The 26,646-nt window shown below is 46.8% G+C and overlaps 1 protein-coding gene across 3 annotated transcripts in view; it reads left to right on the top strand.

Moving 5' to 3' along the window:
* myot (myotilin) overlaps positions 1–26,646 on the top strand; it is a 120,195-nt gene that overhangs the window by 51,532 nt on the left and 42,017 nt on the right. For all 3 annotated transcript variants that reach the window (XM_039776238.1, XM_039776239.1, XM_039776241.1), the window contains exons 5-8: positions 7,498–7,639; positions 14,651–14,674; positions 15,192–15,311; positions 22,297–22,474. In XM_039776238.1, coding sequence (XP_039632172.1) covers positions 7,498–7,639; positions 14,651–14,674; positions 15,192–15,311; positions 22,297–22,474 — 464 coding nt within the window. The remainder of the gene's footprint in view (positions 1–7,497; positions 7,640–14,650; positions 14,675–15,191; positions 15,312–22,296; positions 22,475–26,646) is intronic.

Consider the following 26,646-nt stretch of genomic DNA (forward strand, 5'->3'; position numbering starts at 1 on the left):
AATCTTACCTGGACTGGGCGTGGCACAGGCAGAACTTCGGAGAAGACTACCTTGTCAGTTCTGCTCCTCAGCTTGGTACCTAACTCTTTGAATTTGGATCGCAGAACTGACAGACTACCCTTATGTATGTCATTTGTTCCAACGTGGACAATGACAACTGGATCCACCCGTGCTCTGGCCAAGAGCCTATCCACCCTTCCAGGAGGTCTCCCACCTGTGCTCCCGGAAGGCAACACACCGCATGAGACTCTCTCTCTCTGGAGCACACCTGCGCTTCAATCCCCCTAATGATTGAGTCCCCAACTATCACTACCTCTCTCTTTTTGGGAACTGGTTTTGAGGTGGCCCGTTGGGGCTCCTCAACCCTGCCTACCACCTCAGAATTATCAGAGTCACCGTCCAGCTCCGCCAGGACATGATAACGGTTAGACACTTCTAATTCTGGGGTTGATGCCCCCGGACAGTGTGCACCCTTTACCTTACGCCTTGCGACCGTGACCCACCTATTCCTACCTGTCTGGTCTGGAATCTCCTCCAGCGCCACCTTAGGGGTGCACACTATCTCTAAAGGACACCTGGGCCAAGTCCGCCAATTCTCTATTACAACGCAGGTCAGCCAACTCCTCCTCCAGTTCAGCGACCCTGAGCTCGAGGTGCTGGATCAGCTGGCATCTCTTGCAGATGTAGCCCTCATAGACAACTGGCTCTTCCAAACCATCATCTAAAAGTCCAACATCCAACAGGACTTGCATTGCACTGGCCTCATTATTAAAATTTGATTTGGGATTACTAAGCTGCCTTAACTATATATTTTTTTTTTCTTAAAATTAAATTTCTTCTTCTTTCAGCTGCTCCTTAACTTAAATGGTAACACTAAGATCTGCTACAGATATTTTACACCTTTTCCCCTTAAGCTCCTGTACTGTTCTCCCTCTCAGCTGCCTGCTGTTTGCCTTTCTATGAGGTTAACTTTACTTTTCTCTGTCTCTTCTAGCTTTGCGCTCTTCTTACTTATAAGCTCTTCACTCGCACTGTTTGTATTCCCCCGTATTAATGAACCAATACGCTGTCGCCCACTTAACTGTTCTGCCTCTGGACGGCTAAGGACTGTTTAATCTAAAATAAACAAATAAATAAAACTTTACTACCTTATTTGCTCCTACTGCTCCTTGTGCCTGACGGTGTCTTAACGCAGGCCGCTTACCTGCGCACTACTGAGTTTCCACCTTTTACTGCTTTGAAGTCAGCCGCGGCCTTTTTTTCTTTTCCTTTAAACTAAGGAATCGCTGTTACGACGACGCGGTTATTTATTTACAAATGCCGATATCAGTTACTGCTGCTTTCTACCCTGCCGCCTCGATGCTAATTCAAATACAGATAACAAGAAAAGAACAAGTACAAATAACTTTTCCAAGCGCACTTCCAAACACCCAGCTACTTTTGCTCTTGTGCGGGCGAAAAAAGCAAAAACCCTTCTAAAGGGAAAAAAGCTTTAAAATTCCCACACGGTTCCTTAGAGGCAACCAAAACCCAAGTTTTTAAGAGCAAAATGTATTTTTTTAATGTAAATCTCACACCACAGAACAAACCAACACTCTCAACAGACTCTAGCGTTTGCAAAGCACACGTCAGCACAAAGCACACGTGACTCTCAGCTCATGCACAACAGTGGATGCTGAGCCTTGAGAGGCAAGTGGTGTGTAAACGCAAAGTTTTGCCACCTGTATATATATAAACTGCTCAAAAAAATTAAAGGAACACTTTGAAAACACATCAGATCTCAATGGGAAAAAGAAATCCTCCTGGATATCTATACTGATATAGACTGGGTAATGTGTTAGGAACGAAAGGATGCCACATCGTTTGATGGAAATGAAAATGATCAACCTACAGAGCCCTGAATTCAAAGACGCGAGTGAAAAAATGATGTGGCAGGCTCGTCCATTTTGCCCAAATTGAATTGCAGCAACTCCAAGTTGTACGCAGCACTTTGTATGGCCCCTGTGTTCTTGTATACATGCCTGACAACATCGGTGCCTGCTTCTAATGAGATGACAGATGGTGTTGTGGGGGATCTCCTCCCAGATCTGGACCAGGGCATCACTGAGCTCCTGGACAGTCTGAGGTGCAACCTGGTGGCATTGGATGGACCAAAACATAATGTCCCAGAGGTGTTCTACTGGATTTAGGTCAGGAAAGTGTGGTGGCCAGTCAATGGTATCAATTCCTTCATCCTCCAGGAACTGCCTGCATACTCTCACCACATGAGGCCAGGAATTGTCGTGCACCAGGAGCCACTGTACCAGCATAGGGTCTGACAATGGGTCCAAGGATTTCATCCTGATACCTAATGGCAGCCAAGGTGCCTTTGTCAAGTCTGTAGCGGTCTGTGTGACCCTCCATGGATATGCCTCCCCAGACAATCATTAACCCACCACCAAACTGCTCATGCTGAATGATGTTACAGGCAGCATAATGTTCTCCATGGCTTCTCCAGACCCTTTCACTTCTGTCACGTGCTCAGGGTGAACCTGCTCTCATCTGTAAAAAGCACAGGGCACCAGTGGTGCATCTGCCAATTCTGGTATTCTATGGCGAATGCCAATCGAGCTGCTTGCTGCTGGGCAGTGAGCTCAGGGCCCATTAGAGGACATGGGGCCCTTGGGTCACCCTCATGAAGTCTTTCTGGTTGTTTGGTCAGAGACATTCACACCAGTGGCCTGCTGGAGGTCATTTTGTAGGGCTCTGGCAGTGCTCATCCTGTTCCTCCTTGCCCAAAGGAGCAGATACTGGTCCTGCTGATGGGTTATGGACCTTCTATGGCCCTCTCCAGCTCTCCTAGAGTAACTGCTTGTCTCCTAGAATCTCCTCCATGCGACTGTGCAGGGAGACACAGCAAACCTTCTGGCAATGACACGTATTGATGTGCCATCCTGGAGAAGTTGGACTTCCTGTGCAACCTCTGTAGGGTCCAGGTATCGCCTCGTGCTACCAGTAGTGACACTGACTGTAGCCAAATGTGAAACTAGTGAAGAAACAGTCAGAAAAGATGAGGAGGGAAAAATGTCAGTGGCCTCCACCTGTTAAACCATTCCTGTTTTGGGGGTCATCTCATTGTTGCCCCTCTAGTGCACCTGTTGTTAATTTCATTAACACCACAGCAGCTGAAACTGATTAACAACCCCCTCTGCTACTTAACTGACCAGATTAACATCCCAGAAGTCTCATTGACTTGATGCTATACTCTGATTAAAAAGTGTTCCTTTAATTCTTTTGAGCAGTATATATACAGGGTGTATATATATATATATATATATATATATATATATACAGTGATCCCTCGCTATATTGCGCTTCGACTTTCGAGGCTTCACTCCATCACAGATTTTAAATGTAAGCATATCTAAATATATATCACGGATTTTTCGCTGGTTCGCGGATTTCTGCAGACAATGGGTCTTTCAATTTATGGTACGTGCTTCCTCAGTTTGTTTGCCCAGTTGATTTCATACAAGGAACACTATTGGCGGATGGCTGAGAAGCTACCCGATCAGAGCACGTATTACATATTAAATAAAACTCCTCAATGATATACAATATGCTTCCCGCGCTGCTTTGCACACTTAAAAGCTCTAACAGCCCGTATTGATTTTTCATTGTTTGCTTTTCTCTGTCTCTCTCACTCTCTCTGAGAAATACAGGCAGATCCTTCTCCATCATGCAATACCATCAGGGAGGCGTATGATTGGCCCCATTCTCTGCTCCTGACGGAGGGGGTGTGAGCAGAGGGGCTGTTTGCTTAGAAGATATGGACGCGCCTGTACAAAAATGCTGAAAGGCTACCTTCACGTTGATCCCTTCATTGCGCTGCTCAATCGCGGTGCTTGCATACTTAAAAGCCCAACAGCCCTATTGATTTTTGATTGTTTACTTTACTCTCACTATCTGACATTCTCCGCTTCTCATGTGCACCTTAAAGAGGAAGATCTCTTTGCATTCTTTTAATTGTGAGAAAGAACTGTCATCTCTGTCTTGTCATGGAGCACTGTTTAAACTTTTGACTAAAGGGTGTTATTTCATGTCTAGAGGGCTCTTATAATGTTAAAAAAACGTATTTAGAAGGTCGTAAACAGGTTTTCAATGCACTAACTGCGAAAATATTAGATTTATAAATAAAGAATCCTACTTCTTGGAAATTCATTTATCTGTCTGGAGCGGATCAACTGCTATAAACAAGGGTTTACTGTATAACTGTGCAGAGAATATTTATAAACAGTGTGGGAGAGTTTCTAAGGGCTTAAAATATATCAAAATAACCATACAAACATATGGTTTCTACTTCGCGGATTTTCACCTATCGCGGGGGGTTCTGGAACACAACCTCCGCGATCGAGGAGGGATTACTGTATATATATATATATTTTGTGGTGGTCGGCTGGGAGCTTATGCCCAGCCAGGATGCCTGGAAGGACCAGGTGAGGGATTATACCTCCCCTGGGCCACGAGAGGGCAGCTGCTGTGGTCTGTATGGGAGCCATGGGAATCGAGCAACTCAACCCTATTGGGCCCCTGGCCACCACAAGGGGGCACCCAGAAGATTGAGCAGCCCTGGATATCAGCACTTCCTCCACATCCAAAACTGCAGCCGGAAGGAATACCAGGTGTGGCGGAAGTGCCGCAGGAAGATCGTCAGAGAGCACCTGGAGCACATCCGGGTGGAAATAAAAAAGGCCGCCTTCCTCCAGTTGAGAGCCGGAGTCAGCAGGAAGAAGACAAAGCGTGGGAGAGAGGAGCAGAGGCGGTGAAGGAAGGACTATCGAGAGGCCCGGACTCTAGAAAGGTGTTTGGTGCAGGGGGCACAGTGTTGTGTGCGGATTGTAAATGCTGTAAACAAACAAACCAGTTGTAGTTTGGAACTGCCAGTGTCTGTCTGTTGGTGTCCAGGCTGGTTTACCACAATATATATATGTACTGTATATCTATATACTGTGTGTGTATGTATGTATGTGTGTGTATGTGTGTATATATATATATCTCCTAACTACAGGGTCACGGGGGTCTGCTGGATCCAATCCCAGCCAAGACAGGGTGCAAGGCAGGAAACAAACCCCAGGCAGGGCACCAGCACACTGCAGGGCACACACACCAAGCACACACTAGGGACAATTCAGTGGCACCAATTCACTTAATCTGCATGTCTTTGGACTGTGGGAGGAAACCCACACAGACACGGGGAGAACATGCAGACTACACGCAAGGAGGACCCGGGAAGCGACCATGCCACCCTGTGTGTATGTATGTATATATATATATATATATATATATAGCGTGGAGTTTGCATGTTCACCCCGAGTCTGTGTGGGTTTCCTACAGTATACTGTATTTATGTATGTATGTATGTATGTATGTATATATATGTGTATATATAGAGTCACGCATGCGCGAGTAGGAGGCCCAGGTGCAGTCCATCGGCTCCGTTGGGGTGTTGAGGGGACAGGTCGGCAGTAGATGGCCGGTCTCGCTGCACTTGTAACAGAGCTGGGAGGCCAGCCTTTCTTTAGGCCTCTGCGGTGCATCCGCAGCGCGTCGAGAGGGCTCAGGGGTGGCCGCCCGTCCCTGTCGGTTCCCACGAGCGTGCCTCTCCGACCCCCCGGCTTGGTAGACCACAAGCTGATGCTCCAGGACTTCCAGGAGGCCTGGCATGTCCTTATAAGGATGGCGCCGGACCTGCTGGGCGAGGGAGCTTGGCAAGGCGTTTACCAGGCCCTCACAGGCCACCTGTTCTACGACCTTCCGAGCTTGGGGACCTTTGGGCCGTAACCAGCGTCCCATTTTGCCCCAGAAGTCGAAGGCCTATGCACGGGCCGGCTTCTCCGGGTCAAACTGCCAGCTCCACCATTCGGTCTCCTGCTGGCCCGGCGTGATGCTGTAGCATGCCATGATCTCCTACTTTAGGAGGTCATAACTCATAGCCTCCTTCTCAGGGAGGTCATAATAAGCCCGCTGCGCGGGTCCCTTCAGGTAGGGTGCCAGAATGGACGCCCACTCGGACCGCTGCCACTCGTTCTGGGTGGCTGTCCGTTCGAAGATGCCCAGGTAGGACTCGATGTCATGCGCCTCTGTCATGGGCACCAGAGGCGGAGGCGTTGGACGAGGCGGATCGGGTCTTACCCTTCGGGCTTCTGCCAACCTGACCTTCATTTCCTCCAACTCGCAGGTGGTTGCAGCTTGCGCCTGCTGCAGGGCCAGGATCTGGGTATTCATCTCCTGCAGCACTGTGTTTAGGTCTTGCCCTTCAGTCATGTCTCTCGAGCTCTTATCCTGCTGGCTACGCCACTGTAAAAGATGAAGCAATAGACAACATAAAGGTTTGGGGTTTTCCAGCCCCATATATTGCAGACAATCCACAATATTTCAGAAAGAAAACCGGTCAAAATATAGACAAAACAGTTCATATGCGCGACGCCCTTCAGAGGCGTCGGCGGCCATTTTATAGAGGAGGAGCCGGAAGTGGAGGAATGCTGGGAAGGAACCGTGAGGGAGGATGGGACTGCTGACGTCAGGAAAGATGGCGGAGGAAGGGCGGAAGTGGACGTACGGTGGGCAGGCTATGATGGTGGAGCGTCTCTTTTTCTGGAAGACAAAGAAGAAAGGTTAGTACCCCGCCACTCCCTGCCGGCGAACGTCTTTCGAAGTGCTTTAAGATCCGTCCGCGGCCTCCTACTCGCGCATGCGTGACAGTATGTATATATATAAATATGTATGTGTATATATATATATGTATATGTGTATGTATATGTGTGGTGATGCATGCTGCTCCTCCTGCCAGCAGAGGGCTGCAGTAGTTCAGTCGTGACAAGACCGCAGCACAGACCAGGACTTTTCCGCCTAATGAACTTTGCACGTCTCCGTCTTCCAGCCCCTATTTTTAAAGCCTTTCTGTCTCGTTCAGGTGGTGCCATTTCTTTCTTTCTGGTGCCATTCTTTTCTCTTTGTGGCTGCGTGGGTTTCCCTGCACAGTCTAATGACATGCTGAGTAGGTGAACTGGCCCTGGTGAGTGTGTGTGTGTGTGTGTGCCCTGTGATGGACTGGTGCCCTGCCCTGGGTTTGTTCCTGCCTTGCACCCTATGCTACCTGGGATTGGCTCCAGCAGACCCCCATGACCCTGTTCAGGACAGAGCTGGTTAAAGAACAACCGACTAACAAATGGCATTCCATAGGTTTTCCCGTGAATTGCCACAAGTGGGCCATGCGCCGCTCAGTGGGTTTAATTGAATTTTGTCTCCTACATCTAACTTGAGTGCAGAGGCATGAAAGTTTGAAATAAAAGTTTTATTTGGCTGCACTTTGGGGGTCTCGAATTTTGCATTGCACCAACAGGTAAGGCATTTATTTCTGCTGACTATGAGTTGCATGTTGATTAGCACAAGTAAGAGTTGCACAAGAGTTGAACAGTAAGGACCCTCTAAACTGACGCCATTCACTTCTCCTTCCAGTGCCTGCATGACGTCAGTACCGTGAAAGGCCAGCTGGTGGTGCTAGAGTGCCGCATTCGCGGGACCCCCCCTCTCCAAGTGCTGTGGTATCGAGAACAGGAGCAGATTTTGGACTCCGCCGACTTCCGCATCCTTCGAAAGAGTAAGCCACGTTTCAGCTCAGATTAAGAGGGCACGCGGTTCAATTGTTTCATGAGCTGCTTGTTTCAGAAATGCCACTCAGAGCATTTTCTCTTTCAGGATCCTTTCACATGATTTTAGTGTTAATTCAGTGATGCCATCTGCGGTGAGCACTGCCCTCCGGGTTCATCACCTCCCAGTTTCTGTGTGGGCTTCCCTCGGGGTGTCCTGGTTTTCCTCCCACATCCTGAATGGCACATTAGGCGAAGTGAGGACTCTGACTTGGCCCTGTGTGAGTGGCGATGTGTGTGTCTGACCCTGGTGTGCTGGTGCCCAGGGTGGCTGGCATGTGCTCTGGCATCCTATGAGGCTAAAGTACGTTAAGCGGGTTTGAGAATGTGGTGCTATTCCATCTGCAATATTATCACAGCTTTTAAAGTTGGCGTCTCAACAGCAGTAGTAACAATAGCACCACACTCATCTCCAGGGTCCTGGACTCATTTCCTGACCAATAGGGGGCACAACAGACCCCAAACCCCTCAGAGAAAACCACACAAAACTGCCCCAGGTTCAAACAAACACTTTTTATTAACGAAAAGACCTCCAATAACTTCTACCTTCCGTACTGCCAATCTGACCCTGCCAATACACCCAGAAACGTCCCTGCGACTCCTCCTAGCAGAGTGTTGTCCTTCTCCTCTCCCGATTTTGACTCATCCCTGTGAGGCCGGCAAGTCCTCTTATGTTGGCCAACCCGGAAGTGATTCTGCTCTTCTGCCCACACGGGTTGGGTGGGAAAAAAACCCCATGCCAAATGGCTCCTTCATTTTCACAGCACCCCCTGGTGGCACCCACTGCACACAACTGGGCTGAGATAAAGAACTCCAAGTCCCATGGTGCACTGTGGGAATTCGGGGCACCGCTGCCATCTAACGTTCTTTGGGGAGGCAGTGCCCTAAAGAAGCTTCAGTTTCATGGGCATCCCGGCTTGGTTGGGCTGCCCGCCATCTCTTACACCTGTCATTGGGAAGTTTACATGTTCTCCATTTATTTATTTGGGCTTGTGATGCCCCACAATTCATAGGGGTGCAATGTACCCTTAAGTGTGCCCACAGCCTTGGGCTCCTTCCATGTCCCAGAATGTCGACAGTCATAACCATGATGGACTGCGGTGAATGAGGACACAAATGACAAGTCTTGGAGAAAAAGAGAATAGTCAGTAAATTCAAAAGGTCACATGAGTGCTCGAAACGTGAGGTGCAAATATCTTCTGATCAATAATCCTCCATACAAACAGTTAAAATCAATCGATCAATAATCAATCAAAAATCTCTCTCTGTGTCTCGCGTCTCCTCGGCTCACCCTCTGGGTCTTCTCAGCAAAGTCAAGACACTGGCAAACACGGACCCCCCCTCTCAGGCACTCATCCTAGCCACCTCAGCTGGTCACCGCTGGGACACTCAAAGCCCGATTCCGTCTCCCTGCCACCGTCCTCCAGCCTCCGTGGGGTGAACCTTGTAACCAATCGGCCGTTTCTGCTCCGATTTGAAAACATTGCACAGCCATGGACCCCCAGCCCGCTGCATCACATGATTTCTAGGGGATTTTCTAGGGGCAGGAAACAAACCCCGTTCAGGTCGCCAGCCCACCACAAGGCACACACACACTCAGACACCAACCACACAACAGGGACAATTTAGGATTGCCAATCCACCTAACCTGCATGTCTTTGGACTGTGGGAGGAAACCCACGCAGACACAGGGAGAACATGCAAACTCTACGCATGGAGGACCCAAGAACTGAACCCGGGTCTCCTAACTGTGAGGCGGCAGCGCTACCCACTGTGCCACCGTGCCACCCATATATATATATATAGTGACAGATAGGGGGCGCTGTCATCCCCTTGAACCCTCAGACCAGACGCCAGATAAAAGTCCCAATAATAATTTAGTTTTACAATAATAAAGTGCATAAAGCACTACACAATAAACAATCAATAATCAATCACAATCTTTCAACTCCCAGACGTGTTGTCACCCTTCCTCCCAACTCAGCTCAACTCGCTGGGGTTTCCCATAATCTTGTTATAGTCCTTGACCCGGAAGTACTTCTGTCCTTCAGTCCATGTGATTTCCCAGCACTTCTGTGTCAGATGAAAATTCCTTCTTCTCTTTAGCCCGGAAATACTTCATCTCTTCTGTCCCTGTGACTGGGCAGTACTTCCGGGCTATACAGACGATATAAGTCTCTGAGCCTCCCTGCAGCGTCCCCTGGCGGCCCCCATGGTATCCAGCAGGGCTGTGCATTAAAACTCCATGTTGCAGGGAGGGCTCCATCTGGTGGCTTGAGGGTATTGGCCAGGATAAATTACCGGCCATATATCACAGTACTCCCACACCCCCGTCAGCAAAGCACCATGGGGCATAGCGTCCAGCCCTGCGAGGGTTGTCTTCTCCAGGAGGAATTTGTTGTGCCCGTTCCGTGACTCCGTCCTGTAAAATAATTATAGGAGAACCGTGGGGAGACATTGTTTTCCTTCCTCCCCAGCTCACATAAGCCCATGCTGTTAAATGAACGGAATTCTAGAAAGTATTAAAATTGTCAGAACTACTCTGGGCATCTCTGTCCTAGGAGGATTTGTTTGTGCATTAACTGCTAAGCGACTGTCTTTCTTAGGAGGTTTCCCTTCGCCAGTGTGCTGGCCTTGCTTGTGTATCCTCGGAGCTGGAGCCCTCGCCCCAACTCTACGTCTCACCTCCGTGCCGGACAGACACACAGTCGCACGCGTAAAACTCAATTTACTTTTGAAAGCAACAGGCGGGCGCGGTGGTGGGGCTCAAACCTAAAGAATGCTGGCAGTCACCTCCAGTTCGCCCTCTGGTGGTCGTTCCGAATGCCAACTGGATGATAATATGCATACAAGACCACACGATCACCCCCTACCCTACCCAGAAGGGGGTGTGTTAGGGTTGATTTCACCCTGCAGCAGTTTTAGTCGACCAATGAGAAACATGTGTACCAAGTTTCATGAAAATCGCTCCAGCCGTTCGGACATAATCCTGGAACATACATAACATACATTGACTTTATATATATATATATATATATGTATATGTATGTATATGTATATGTGTCTATATATATATTTATATGTATATGTATGTATATGTATATGTGTCTATATATATATTTATATGTATATGTATGTATATGTATATGTTTCTATATATATATATGTATATGTATGTACAGTGGTGTGAAAAACTATTTGCCCCCTTCCTGATTTCTTATTCTTTTGCATGTTTGTCACACAAAATGTTTCTGATCATCAAACACATTTAACCATTAGTCAAATATAACACAAGTAAACACAAAATGCAGTTTTTAAATGATGCTTTTTATTATTTAGGGAGAAAAAAAATCCAAACCTACATGGCCATGTGTGAAAAAGTAATTGCCCCCTGAACCTAATAACTGGTTGGGCCACCCTTAGCAGCAATAACTGCAATCAAGCGTTTGCGATAACTTGCAATGAGTCTTTTACACGCTCTGGAGGAATTTGGGCCCACTCATCTTTGCAGAATTGTTGTAATTCAGCTTTATTTGAGGGTTTTCTAGCATGAAGCGCCTTTTTAAGGTCATGCCATAGCATCTCAATTGGATTCAGGTCAGGACTTTGACTAGGCCACTCCAAAGTCTTCATTTTGTTTTTCTTCAGCCATTCAGAGGTGGATTTGCTGGTGTGTTTTGGGTCATTGTCCTGTTGCAGCACCCAAGATCGCTTCAGCTTGAGTTGACAAACAGATGGCCGGACATTCTCCTTCAGGATTTTTTGGTAGACAGTAGAATTCATGGTTCCATCTATCACAGCAAGCCTTCCAGGTCCTAAAGCAGCAAAACAACCCCAGACCATCACACTACCACCACCATATTTTACTGTTGGTATGATGTTCTTTTTCTGAAATGCTGTGTTCCTTTTTTCGCCAGATGTAACGGGACATTTGCCCTCCAAAAAGTTCAACTTTTGTCTCATCAGTCCACAAGGTATTTTCCCAAAAGTCTTGGCAATCATTGAGATGTTTCTTAGCAAAATTGAGACGAGCCCTAATGTTCTTTTTGCTTAACAGTGGTTTGCGAATTGGAAATCTGCCATGCAGGCCGTTTTTGCCCAGTCTCTTTCTTATGGTGGAGTCGTGAACACTGACCTTAATTGAGGCCTGCAGTTCTTTAGACGTTGTCCTGGGGTCTTTTGTGACCTCTCGGATGAGTCGTCTCTGCGCTCTTGGGGTCATTTTGGTCAGCCGGCCACTCCTGGGAAGGTTCACCACTGTTCCATGTTTTGCCATTTGTGGATAATGGCTCTCACTGTGGTTCGCTGGAGTCCCAAAGCTTTAGAAATGGCTTTGTAACCTTTACCAGACTGATAGATCTCAATGACTTCTGTTCTCATTTGTTCCTGAATTTCTTTGGATCTTGGCATGATGTCTAGCTTTTGAGGTGCTTTTGGTCTACTTCTCTGTGTCAGGCAGCTCCTATTGAAGTGATTTCTTGATTGAAACAGGTGTGGCAGTAATCAGGAAATTGAACTCAGGTGTGATACACCACAGGTAGGTGATTTTTGAACAAGTGGGCAATTACTTTTTCACACAGGGCCATGTAGGTTTGGATTTATTTTCTCCCTAAATAATAAAAACCATCATTTAAAAACTGCATTTTGTGTTTACTTGTGTTATATTTGACTAATGGTTAAATGTGTTTGATGATCAGAAACATTGTGTGTGACAAACATGCAAAAGAATAAGAAATCAGGAAGGGGGCAAATAGTTTTTCACACCACTGTATATGTATATGTATATGTTTCTATATATATATTTATATGTATATGTATGTATATGGGCGGCACGGTGGTGCAGTGGTAGCGCTGCTGACTCGCAGTTAGGAGACCCGGGTTCGCTTCCCGGGTCCTCCCTGCGTGGAGTTTGCATGTTCTCCCCGTGTCTGCGTGGGTTTCCTCCCACAATCCAAAGACATGCAGGTTAGGTGGATTGGCGATTCTAAATTGGCCCTAGTGTGTGCTTGGTGTTTGTGTGTGTCCTGCGGTGGGTTGGCACCCTGCCCAGGATTGGTTCCTGCCATGTGCCCTGTGTTTGCTGGGATTGGCTCCAGCAGACCCCCGTGACCCTGTATTCGGATTCAGCGGGTTAGAAAATGGATGGATGGATGGATGTATGTATATGTATATGTTTCTATATATATATATGTATATGTATGTATATGTTTCTATATATATATTTATATGTATATGTATGTATATATATATATATGTTTCTATATATATATATATGTATATGTATGTATATGTATGTGTATATATATATATATATATATATATATATATATATATATACTAATAAAAGGCAAAGCCCTCACTCATCACTAATTCTGCAACTTCCCGTGTAGGTAGAAGGCTGACATTTGGCAGCTCATTCCTTACAGCTTACTTACAAAAGTTGGGCAGGTTTCATTTCGAAATTCTACGTGTAACGGTCATAATTGGATGGTATTTTTTTCCATTTACTGTAATGGAGTTGAGCTCGAAAGCCGTGGGGGCGGAGTTTCGTGTGACATCATCACGCCTCTCACGTAATCACACATTACGTAGAAAACCAGGAAGAGCTCCAAAAAGCGCTGAAGAAAACATACATTATATAATTAAGAAGGCAGCGAAACAACTAGAAGCGAGCGAGTGACGTATAAAACCATATTCAGCGGCTCACGTGAACTGACGCAGTGCGCAGACAAAAAGCAACAGTTCAAAAGAGTGCTGGACAAAAACCGAATTGCACTGCTACACTCAAATAGACAAACCTTGAATACACTTCATGATTTTATCCTCTTTCTCTTTCTCTGTTTATCATTCGTTTGCTCAGAGGTTGATGCGCTTGTTCCTTCCTGAGCAGCTCTTTCTTTTCTCCATCCTAGCGGCCCGCTGCTTCTCTTCTTTGGTCGGCATCCTTTCACGTTAAAACTGATTAAGTTAGTTTTTCTGTTGCAATTACTTAGTACGTTTTCTTTAATTCATCACCTAAGCTGGCACTTAAGTCTTCAATCTGCCTCAAGAATGATTAGCGAGGGTGGTAGGGAACGAGAACGGCGCCCATACGCATGCGCCGCACGGCTGCCCTGCGGCGCACTACCAAGAGTTGATTCTACAATAAAATAAAATAAAAATAAAAAGAGTAATAAAAATCATCACCACAAAAGCGGATAGTAGACGTCACGTAGTATTTGTGTACCAAAGTTCACGTCAATAGGTGAAACGGTTTGCGAGCTGCAGGTGATTTAAAAGCCTGGACAGACAAGCGAACAGCCATGGTAGCGTATTATAGAAGAAGGTAGATTGTGAGTGTGCCAATCTACAAAGGGCTCCCCCTAGTGGTCATTTCGGATGTTGTCATGAGCACAGTGATCTTCAAGAGGGGCCACTTCAACCATCACCCAAGTTGTCGATTTCAGTTATGGATCCAACTGTGCAGATCTAAAAGAGGGACTCCATCTTGGATGTCCCTTTTTGTGCACTTGCAACCGACTTCTGTACCCTTAAGGTGGCGCTGTATGTAGGTTGGGTTACTTGATCTTCTGTGACTGAGAGCAGCTCTCTGCATGCATATTTCCTGTATGCCCTGTCTGGAGTGACCAGAAACACGCACCCCAAATACAGCATCAGACGTTGGGCAGGGTGCCGCATCTCAACCCCCAGGCCTATAGGGTTTATTTAATCTATTTCATGGCCCCTCTAATGTCAGTATGAATGTCCTCCGTCTGGCATGAGTGTGGGTGAGTCTGTGCACACGTGTGCCCTGTGGCGGACTGATGGCCTGTCTTGGGTCCCATATTGTGTAAATCCTCTTGTCCCTGTGAGCCTCTGATGGAAGGTGACAGGTCAGAAAATCGAAGGGTGTTTGGATGAGACCTTAACGATGCTGATAATGATGTGCTCACTGTCTCTCTCTCTCTCTCTCTCTCTTTCAGAGGCCAGCTCTACGTCGGTGCCCGGTAAGTCACACTTACGTTACTTCTGATATCGAGAAAAACTGACTGATGGAGGTGAAAATGTCAGCACTGTGACCACATACACACCAGGTGTCCACAAGTGCACAGGGAAAATGGGACAGCTCACTCAAACAAAATGATCCCAAAAGTGCAGAGAACCCTCTTATATGGAATCCACAGAGAGAAAAATGGGGGGATTTGACACACTGGGTGCACAGCAGCCATACAACCCTTAAAGGCAGCTCAACCAATAAACCCAATCAGGCTCTCCTCAGGCCTGCAAACCAAGAGTAGCGTTGACAATGCCAGCTCTCTCTGGGCATGCCGGCCACATGCCATGCTTTTCATTGCCAGGAGGCCAGATGTTCCAGAACTGACTGTTCAGTACGCTGTTTGTGGCAGCAGTCCGACCAGTTTGTGTTTGGGAAAGTGAGGACGGATCATCTGCACCAACTGTTCTTTGTCTTGGCTCCTCGGCTCCACTTTTACATGCTCTCTGTTGTGTTTCTCTTCTCTTTAGAGGAGGTCTGCACCCTGGTCATTACTGAGGCCTTCCCAGAAGACTCCGGAATGTTCAAGTGTATAGCCAGGAACCAGTATGGCATCGTGTCCTGCAGCTCACTGCTCGAGGTCTACTCTGGTGAGCTATGGGGGTGGGAGCAGTGGTGGGGCGGCGTTGGGTATTTGTGGTTCACCCCTCGTACTCATGGGAAGAAATATGTAAGATGGGCAGATAAACAGATCGAAATACATGGCACTATATGATAGACAGAGAGATAGATAAGGCTATATCTATCTATCTATCTATCTACCTATCTATCTATCTATCTATCTATCTATCTATCTATCTATCTATCATATAGTGCCTTTCATATCTATCTATCTATCTATCCATCTATCTATCTATCTATCTATCTATCTATCTATTATATAGTGCCTTTCATGTATATCTATCTATATATCTATCTATCTATCTATCTATCTATCTATCTATCTATCTATCTATCTATCTATTATATAGTGCCTTTCCTATCTATCTATCTATCTATCTATCTATCTATTATATAGTGCCTTTCCTATCTATCTATCTATCTATCTATCTATCTATCTATCTATCTATCTATCTATTATATAGTGCCTTTCCTATCTATCTATCTATCTATCTATCTATCTATCTATCTATCTATCTATCTATCTATCTATCTATCATATAGTGCCTTTCCTATCTATCTATCTATCTATCTATCTATCTATCTATCTATCTATCTATCTATCTATCTATCTATCTATTCCTGCCTACTATACTAAATTCTGTCTGTCTATCTCTGCCTAGAGACCCAGTGATTGTAGTCCATTTTAGATGGCGCTGCTACACGTTTGTCATTTTTTGGCCCATCAATCGACACTCAATAATCCATCATGACAAACAGTGACAGCGTGCTTTAGGAAAGGTGTACAAATGTTTGCAGACCCTTTGCTGTGGAACTTTAATTCTCCTTGAGATGTTTCTTGAACTTGATTGGAGTCCACTTGAGCCAAACTGAAGTGACATGTCCCCTGTGTGTAGAAGGTCCCACAATTCACAGTACATCTCTGGTAAAAATAAACAAACCATGAAGTCCAATAAACTCTCCATAGAGAGGCATAGGTCAGGGTAAGGACATCCCACCATTTCTAAAGTGCTGCGTATTCCCCTGATTCCAGTGGTCTCAAGAAGCTTGGTACCACCAGGGCTCCTCCTAGAGTTGGCCAAACTGATTAACTGAGCAAGAAGGACCCTCAGTCAGGGAAGTGGTCAAGAACTCAATGGTGAGCTTCACAAGTCCTGTTCTGAGATGGGGGGACCTGTCTGACGGACGACTGTCTCCATCGATAAGGTGTTTATGGTAGAGCAGATGGACGGAAACCCCTCAATTAAAAGGCAAAGGATTCTGAGTGAACAATAAAAAGATTCAAAGGTTGAGACAAAAGCAGTAAGTCTGATGAAGACCTGGCACTGCTCATCAGCTGCCTAATACCATCCTTATGGTGACGCATGGTGGTGACAGCATCTATATATAGAGACAGGGACACTGGTCAGAATTGTGTGAAGGACGATTGCAGCCAGTCAAAGAGTGGTCCTCAAAGAAACCCACCTTCAGAGTGCACCTCTCAGACTGGGCCGACGGCTCAATGAGACACAAAGCACACAGAAGAGACAACACTGGAGTGACAAGTCTCTGAGTGTCATTAGGTGGTCCAGCTAGAGCCCATGTGAGAGACCTGAAGGTACCAGTTGACAGAAGCTTCCCATCCAATCCAATGGAGCTGGAGAGGATTTGTCAAGAAGATTTGGGATCAGTGACTCCATTCCAGGTGTGCCAAGCTTACAGGGACTTCACCAAGCAGACTTGAGGTTGGAATGGCTGCCAAAGGGGCTTCCACAGAGTACTGAATGAAGAGTCTGGTTTGATTTTTGAATTAATTTATAAACCTTTCTGACAACATGTTGTCACTTTTTGTCACAACGGATTATTTGATGACCAAAAACATAACATCTACATGTGTGCAGAATGTGAAGGGGTCTCAATACTTTCTGTATCCACTGTACGCCCTTCAAGTACACATAAATACGCCAATCTGTACAAAGGCTCTGACCCCCCCAAAGGTCACGAGAAAAGACAACTTCCCCTCAGGGATTAACTGAGTATATCAAAAAATAAATGCAGCACAAGTGTGCCAGCTCTCTAGAGTGGCTCATTGTTGGACAGCTCGTTCAGTAGTGCCAGCGAGGTGCTTTAATTGCTGCTAATCTGTCCTTGTTTGTGCCATGAATTAGAACAAGTCGTTCACAACAGCAGTCCCAAAATACAAGAACGGTGTGTTACGGCACAGAAGCGGGTGCCAAACAGATGCCGCCTCGTCTTTGGGACTTCTCTCAAATGGTCTCTGCCCCATGCAGGACTGGCGGGCACAAAGTGCCACAGGAGCAGCTGGCACCGGCAAAACACGACTGACCTTGAACCTATAGATCCTGATGCAGGGCTGTCCGGTGGGTGTTGTGCCCTCTAGTTTTAAGGATGGTCCTGAAAAGAACAAATGCAGCAGGTGGTGAAAGTGCCACCAAGGAGATAAGACAGCAGAAGAATCATCAGACGGCAGGTATAAACAGGAGGTCACATCATCTCATTTTCTAACCCACCCAATTCAGACCACGGCCGGTGGGTTTGGGGGGCTGGAGCCCATCCCAGCCATGATAGGACACAAGGCCGAAATAAACCCTGCACCCGGCAGCAGTCCATCAAGGGGCAAACACACACACCTGCATGTTGTGAAGCCCACACAGACACGGGGAGAACATGCACAGTCCATACAGGGAGGAGCCGGCATGTAAACTCTGGTTTCGGTACTGCGAGGCGAGGCACTGTACCACCATGCCACACGATGCCAAAATACAAAATCAAGAGCCAACACTCGTTGTCAAAAAGGAACGGAAGCCAGAGCCCAAACTCGAAACTCAAAAAGGCAAAGCAATCGGGATCACTTTAGATGTTGTGAGATCAAACGTCTGAACTGAAGACCACCCAACCAACCCCCCACTGCCACACTCATTCATTGGTCGCTACTCTGACCAGGGTCTCATATGTTAATGGTGGGAATGTCCATGAATTTGTTTAGGTGGCACTTCAGTCTTTTGCTGTGTCAGCTCAAGACCACTGAGAGTGACAGTGAAGTGAAGAGTGAGTGTGGTGCCCCCTTCTGGGCGTTTGGGTTTGACTCGCTGTGACCTCAGATCGATAACACAGCGACTGCAATAAACACACTTATGGATGGATTCTCCATGTATGCAGGTCACATGTCAGGCAGCAAATCCAAATTCTCCTGTGAGTGGCAGTGAGAAGTCATGTGACACGTGAGGCCATTGCACTGATCCACTGATCCACTGAGCTGTTGCTCATTCAGCCTTCCATCCATGGCCAAGACTTCAGTGGAAAACATGGGGCCCAGACAGCCACCCGGGAGCCTTCATGTCACACTCTAGATCAGGGGTTCTTAACCTGAGGTCCGTGGATCCCCTCGGGAGTCCGTGGATGGGTTTCAGGGGGTCCGTGAGGGTCAGATAAAAATGAACATTTCTATTCACTTTACAGCCCGGTACTGTTGATTTTTCTCGCACATTACGTCTCTCGCCATTATATTTCTCATGTATTATTTTTATCTCAAGTATTTATCTCACCTAAGCCTAATGATTGAGTTACATCTTTTTCTTCTTTCGGCTGCTCCCATCAGGGGTTGCCACAGCAGATCATCTTGTTCCATCTCTTCCTGTCCTCGTCATCTCGCTCTGTCACGCCCACCACCCTCATGTCCTCTCCCATCACATCCATAAACCTTCTCTTAGGCCTTCCTCTTCTCCTCTTCCCTGGCAGCTCTATCCTTAACATCCTTCTTCCAATATACCCCTCATCTCTCCTCTTCACATGTCCAAACCATCGCACTCGCCTCTCTGACTTTGTCTCCCAACCGTTCAACTTGAGCTGACCCTCTAATGTCCTTAATTTCTAATCCTGTCCATCCTCATCACATCCAATGCAAATCTTAGCATCTTTAACTCTGCCACCTCCAGCTCTGTCTCCTGTGCCCAGGGCCGGATTTTCCTATAGGCTAACTAGGCTTCAGCCTAGGGCCTCAAGATCAAGAGGGGCCTACATTCAAATTGTTAGCAATTTGAAAAAACTTAAAAATGGGAGGTGAAAGGGCCTCATAAGTGGAATAGCCTAGGGCCTCTTTTCATCTAAATCCGGCCCTGCCTGTGCCACCGTCTCCAGCCCATATAACATAGCTGGTCTGTTACAAATCACTCCTGTCACTCTTCTCCATCCACTCCACCCTGCCTGTACCCTCTTCTTCACTTCTCTTCCACACTCCCCATTACTCTGTACTGCTGATTTAAACTTGTCCACCTTCGCCAACTCTACTCCCCTCATCCTCACCATTCCACTGATCTCCCTCTCATTCACACACATGTATTCTGTCTTGGTGGTCCTACTGACCATCATTCCTCTCCTCTCATATCTCCACCTCTCCAGGGTCTCCTCAGCCTGCTCCCTACTCTCACTACAGATCACAATGTCATCAGCAAACATCACAGTCCACAGGGACTCCTGTCTAATCTTGTCTGTCATCCTTTCCATCACCATTGCAAATAAGAAAGGGCTCAGAGCCGATCACTGATGTAATCCCACCTCCGTCACTCCAACTGCAGACCTCACCACAGTCACAACTCTTACGTACTTCTCTGCCACTCCCGACTTCCTCATACAATACCATATCTCCTCTCAGTCACCCTGTCATTTGCTTTTTCCAGGTCCACAAACACACAATGCGACTCCTTCTGGCTTTCTCTCTAAACTTCTTCATCAACATCCTCAGAGCAAACATCTCATCTGTGGTGCTCTTTCCTGGCATGACACCATCCTGCTGCTCACTAATCATCATCTCACTTCTTAACTGAGCTTCCACTACTCTTTCCCATAACTTCATGCTGTGGCTCATCAATTTTATCCCCCTGTAGTTACTGCAGTCCTGCACATCCCCCTTATCCTTAAATATCGGCCCACCAGTCCACTTCTTCTCCACTCCTCAGGCATCCTCTCACTTTCCAAGATTCCATTAAACAATCGGGTTAAAAACTCCACTGCCATCTCTTCTAAACACCTCCATGCTTCCACAGGTATGTCATCTGGACCATCGGCCTTTCCATTCTTCATCCTCTTCATCGCTGTCCTTACTTCCTCCTTGCTAATCCGTTGCACTTCCTGATTCACTATCTCCACATCATCCAACCTCTTCTCTCTCTCATTCTCTTCATTCTTCAGCCACTCACAGTACTCTTTCCATCTGCTTATCACACTCACCTCACTTGTGAGTTTGTTTCCATCTTTATCCTTCATCACCCTAACCTGCTGCTCATCTTTTCCCAGCTCGGCCCCTCTCTGTAGCCCACCGGTCCTTTTCCCCCTCCTTAGTGTCCAACCTCTCATACAACTCATCATATGCCTTTTCTTTATCCTTCATCACCTCTCTCTTCACCTTGCGCCTTATCTCCTTGTTCTCTTGTCTACTTTCTGCATCTCCCTGACTATCCCACTTCTTCTTCGTCATCCTCTTCCTCTGTATACTCTCCTGTACTTCTCCATTGCACCACCAGGTTTTCTTTTTCCTCCTTCCTCTTTCCAGATGTCACACCAAGCACCCTTCTTGCTGTCACCCTTACTACATCTGCTGTAGTTTCCCAGCTGTCTGGTGACTCTTCACTGCCACCCAGTGCCTGTCTCACCTCCTCCCTAAACTCAACCTTGCAGTCTTCCTTTTTCAACTTCCACCATTTGATCCTTGGCTCTGCCCTCACTCTCTTCCTCTTCTTGATCTCCAACGTCATCCTACAGACCACCATCCTATGCTGTCTAACTACACTTTCCCCTGCCACCACTTTGCAGTCTTCAATCTCCTTCAGATGGACTCTTCTGCATAGGATGTCATCTACCTGTGTGCATCTTCCTCCACTCTTGTATGTCACCCTGTGTTCCTCCCTCTTCTTAAAATACATATTCACCACAGCCATGTCCATAATTTCCACATAATCCACTATCCTCTGACCTTCTTCATTCCTCTCCTTGACACCATACCTACCCATCACCTCCTCATCTCCACTGTTCCCTTCACCAACATGTCCATTGAAATCCGCTCCAATCACCACTTTCTGTCCATCTCTTCATCCATCTCACTCCAGAAATCTTCTTTCTCACCCATCGCACACCCAACTTGCGGTGCATATGCGCTACCAACATTCATCATCACACCTCCAATGTCCAGCTTCATCATCATCACTCTGCCTGACACTCTCTTCACCTCCAAACACTCTTGACATGCTGTTCCTTCAGAATAACTCCTACTCCATTTCTCCTCCCATCCACACCATGATAACAATCTGAACCCACCTCTGATCCCCCTGGCCTTACTCCCCTCTTCACACACAATATATCAACCTTCCTTCTCTCCATCATATCTCCTAACTCTCTCCCCTTTCCAGTCATACTGCCCACATTCAAAGTTCCTACCCTCAGTTCCACTCTTTACCTTCCTCCTTTCCTCCTGCCTCCAGACACATCTTCTTCTTCTTCTCCTTTACCTTCTCCAGTAGCCCAATTTTCGCCAGCACCCTGTTGGCTAACAGTACTGGTGGTGGTTGTTGTTAACCCGGTGCTCTACCAATCCGGTGTGGAAATTTGTATTGTTGTCCGTATATTACAACTGGATGCCCTTTCTGACGTAACCCTACCCATTTTTCCGGTCTTTGGACTGGCGAGAAGAAACACACTGGTTTGTGCATCCCCTGTGGCTGGGTTAATGCTTGAGTTACATGCTCATGAGCGTGAGAAATATCACGCGAGAAAAATAGCAGTCAATAAATAAAGTCCATTATATTCATTGCATGCAAAGTTGTGTTTATGTGAATATTTCTGGGGAAGGGGGTCCATAGCTCTCATCAGATTCTTAAAGGGGTCCATGTCTCCAAAAAAAAGGGTTAAGAACTCCTGCTCTAGATGATTTGCCCATTCACAGATTGGTCTTTGTGTCTGCAGGCCTGCAGGAGGTCCTGGCAGAAGATGATGAGCAGCAACTTGGCCCCCAGTCACCAGCCGACGACCCTTTCTCCTCATTCGTGTGCGACCCAAAAGGAATCCCTCCTCCTGAGTGGCCTGATGATGTGGAAGATGAAGAGGAAGAAGGAACGGTCATCCTGCAGCCCGCCAGCCCAAGGTAGGTCAGTGAAATCTCCACCCCGCAGACAAAGAACCAGAGAGACCAAGCGGGGTGGCAGAGAGCAGGAATTTTAGGGACCCTCCAATCTCAACTGGGTGTCATTTTGGACAATCTAGGAGAACAGGATGAATGTGCTTGATGAGCGGAATATCCCGTTCTCTTCACAGATATTCTAACGTTTTACACAGCACTGACGGTCAGCACAAGTGTCAGGGGTTCAATGTAAAGGCACCATATTTGTTAGAGAAGGGAAAACCTGAACCTGACATCAAGTTTAGAAAAGATGGAGGGGCTCAAGCACCTTACATTTCATACAAGAGACAGATTAGCAGTTAAGATAAATTACACGTTGACGGTCCGGGTTGGCACCACGCCTCTTGAACCATCGAAAGTTGTGTGTGACTAGATGAGCCGGGCAAATGAAGACACGTGCACTCAGCCAGGGGTTGGTGCCTAAGTGTCAGTGCTTTTATTAAACATCCAACAAATGAAAGTGCAAACAGTGCAGCGATTGAAAGAGTCACTCAATCAATCAATCAATCCATAACGACATTAAAAACAGCGACAGTCTGTGAGTTCAAATCAAAAGCAAATCAAACAGAGTCGCCAGGCCCTTGTTGTTCCTTCTCTGATCTCAGACGAGCCCAGCACAACTCTGTCCTCTCTGTCTTCCCAGCTCACCCATAACTCCTTCGGCCGCGGTCCTCACTACCGCCCCCTGTCTTGGCAGCCTCAATCAGCATCGGCCAAGCCACTCGGGGTCAGTTGTCCTCCTGTCTGCGTTCTCGCTCCTCCAGCTTACATTGGGGAGGACCCCATCGCGATCGCTCCATTAAAAATAACCGGCGGGGGACAATCCACCCGTAGAGCGCCAATCCTTCGCTCCTCTGAGGGGCTAACGCCCACGCTGCCTCCCACCCACTTAACTCACTGGCTCGTCCTCCTGCTCTCACGGCTCGCCATCACTCTCTTTCTAGCCCCTTAGCCCCCGAGTCTAGCCCACCAGGCTCCTTCTGTATGGCCTGATTGGTGCAGGTGTGATACACTTCTGCCTTCTCCGAGGTGTGAACGAGGCACCTGATTGGTCCGCTTGCATTTACACGCGAGCGAGCGAGCGAGTGAGAGAGCGAGGAGCCAGGCACCCCAATCAACCCCAGGGCGATGCCTGTACCAGGGTCTTGTTTATTTATTTGAAAACTACACTTTGCCACAGACCTCTCGTCACACACACCTGGCTGACTTAACAGAGTAGAGAAGTGGTTTGACACCAATGGTGACCTCACATGGCACTTTTTTTTTTCATGGATTTTTAGCCATTTTCCAGTAGCCACACTAATGTTACATAATGTTTAGTGCTCTGAGCCAAATGAGTGCAAAGGCGCTATATATAAACAGAGCAACTACATAAACAAGTCCTGTCACATACAAGACAAAAAGAGCCACAAAAGGGTTTGAGGGCAGCCACCCATATATTGTTCCTGGCTGCAAAATGGATATTAATAATTGTACAGACCGGAGTCCACAACAGAACTGACTCGATAGCACAAACATGGCAGCTTTAAAGGAGAGCAGAGGAAGTATGTCATCAGTGGTACCGGAACCAGAAGCAGCACCATTGGACCCGGGACTCAAAGTGACATCATTACTGTCGTAACCGGAAGTGACATTGTTGGGGCCATGTGGGATTTCCTGCAACTGGTCTGCAGAGAAGTGAGAGAAAGAGTTAATGCACTCTGCCACCCCCAGGTCTGGCATGGAATTACTCTCATTCAGCCCCTTTAGCTGCCTCTAATGTGGACGTGTGTGACAGTGCAAAGGCGCTATATAAAAACTAAGCAAGTTGAATGAAGTGCACTGCTTTGACATGATTGGTCCAAATTATGTTTTGAAGTGATGCCATGTGTACGTGGTGTAAACAATCCCCCACCCCAAATGCCCCCGGTAACCCAGGATGTGTAAGAAACAAAGTGTGGCCCCCTAGTGGCTGAAGTGAGAGGTCTCTAGGGATCAAAATTTAGAAATACAGAGGGAGTTGTATTGGACCTGTGAAGCTTGCAGAGGTTGCATTCACCACAGAAAGGCACTATATAAAGTCACCCGTTCTCCCAGCCAGTTCCGTCACCTGACGGCACACCAGGCCCAGGGCCGTCTTAATGTATGGGCTCAATGGGCCCTGGCTGGGGTACCCCAGGAGTGTAGGGGCCCATGATATTTCTGATGCCTATATATACTGTAATTCTGTTTTGCTATAAAAACAGGGGTCCCAGCACACTCCTCTGCCCGGGAGCTGGGGGGCTATGATGCTGTTAAGACAACCCTGACTACAGCGTGACAAATATGGAAATCACCTGATCTCACTTGTAAATCCCACTCACATCTATATAAAGTCACCAGTTCTTCAGGCCAGCCTCTTCATTGGCTCTTCATGCCGCTTTGCCTCTAAAACAATATGGCAGCTGCCATTTCACTTTTCAGTCCCCCTAAGGGCAATGTGTGTTACGGAAATGTGCTTGTTAGACAAAAATAGTGAATTATCAAATGACTTGATGCCACATGCCCTGGTGCTCCATGGACTCACCTGGATAGTGTCTGCCATTTAACACAGTGTGGCCCCCTAGTGGCTGAGGTGTTATGTGTGACATCACTGATTCACCCACATTATCGAATTCCTGTTGGCCCCAAACAAGTCACATGACCTTCCAAGGCTGTAAATATAGAAATATGGAGACAGAAAAGGATTTCTCCAGGTCAGTCCCTTCATTGACTCTCATTGTGTGAATGCAAGTAAGACATTCCACCTGACAGAGAGAAATCTGGAAATCACTGCACATCACTTGTACATCCCATTAAGGAAATGTTTCTTATGGAAAGACACTATATAAAGTTACTGATTTCTTCAGGTGACTCACTGTGTGATCCTCTTTGCACGATCAAAGTATGGGAATCACTGCGCTTCTCTTTTCAGACCCCTTAGGGCAATGTGTATTGTGTAAAGGCCCTTCTTCAATATGATTGGTTCATATTGTCATGTGCCCTTGTGCTCCACGAATTCCCTGGGACAGCATCTTGCGATTTCTTAGAATGTAAAAGTTAATGCAGTGTGGCCCCCTAGTGGCTGAGGTGTTACGTGTGATGTCACCGGTTCATCTCTCATTATTAATTTCCTATTTGACGTGAACAAGTCACATGACCTGCCAATACCCTAAATATAGAAATACTGAGGTAATTATACTATACCTGCTTTGGGGGTGGGGATGGGGGATGTCATGTCCTGCTTAATCCAGACCAGGGTTGAGGGGTGCTGGAGCCTATCCCAGCTAACATAGAGTGCAAGGCAGGAACAAACCTGGACAAGGTGCCAGTTCATTGCAGGATGGACAAACACACACACACAGATGTAATGAAGTAACAGAGTGTGCCCCCTTGTGGGTGAAACCGCAAACCGTTGCGACGTCACTGGTTCACCCTCGCACTACTGGCTTCGGGCTGAGCGCAGAAAGTCACGTGACGTCTCAAACTACACCGGCTGTATTTGGGAGTAGAGTTCTATATTGAAAGGCATTATATATAGTTATAGATTTCTATGCATCAGTCACTCCGGTATTTTATCATATATGTGCCACACTACTGGCCGAACTATTGCTAAAAAAAACACTTGGAAATTATTGCATTTCACTTGTAACTCCTCTTCAGACCATGTCTGGAAAAGGCACTATATATAGTTACACATTTCTATACGTCGGTCCTTTATGTGATCAAACATTTAGATAGATAGATAGATAGATAGATAGATAGATAGATAGATAGATAGATAATGTGAAAGGTACTATATAATAGATAGATGGACAGGGAGGGAGGGCACTCCAAATAGACATGAAGGGCACTATCAACAAAATACCGAAAGCACAATATAATAGACAGACAGGCAGGCAGGAAGGTCACTTGACACGATTAGGGCACAGGAAACCTTTGAAAACGCAGAAAACTTTTAAGTGGAACGCGCCAGGTACGAGAAACACAAATCTTAGCGTGTCGTGTTCGAACTGAACAGCCACTAGAGGGCGCCCCCTACTCGTTGTCCCTCTCTACGTCTGCCCTGGACTTTGAAAACAAGAGCCCTCTTTGCCGTTCTGTAATCCGATAAGCCTGAATAAAGCCCACCCCGGCTT

This window comes from Polypterus senegalus, chromosome 13, assembly GCF_016835505.1.
Source record: "Polypterus senegalus isolate Bchr_013 chromosome 13, ASM1683550v1, whole genome shotgun sequence".
In the NCBI taxonomy this organism is placed as follows: domain Eukaryota; kingdom Metazoa; phylum Chordata; class Cladistia; order Polypteriformes; family Polypteridae; genus Polypterus; species Polypterus senegalus.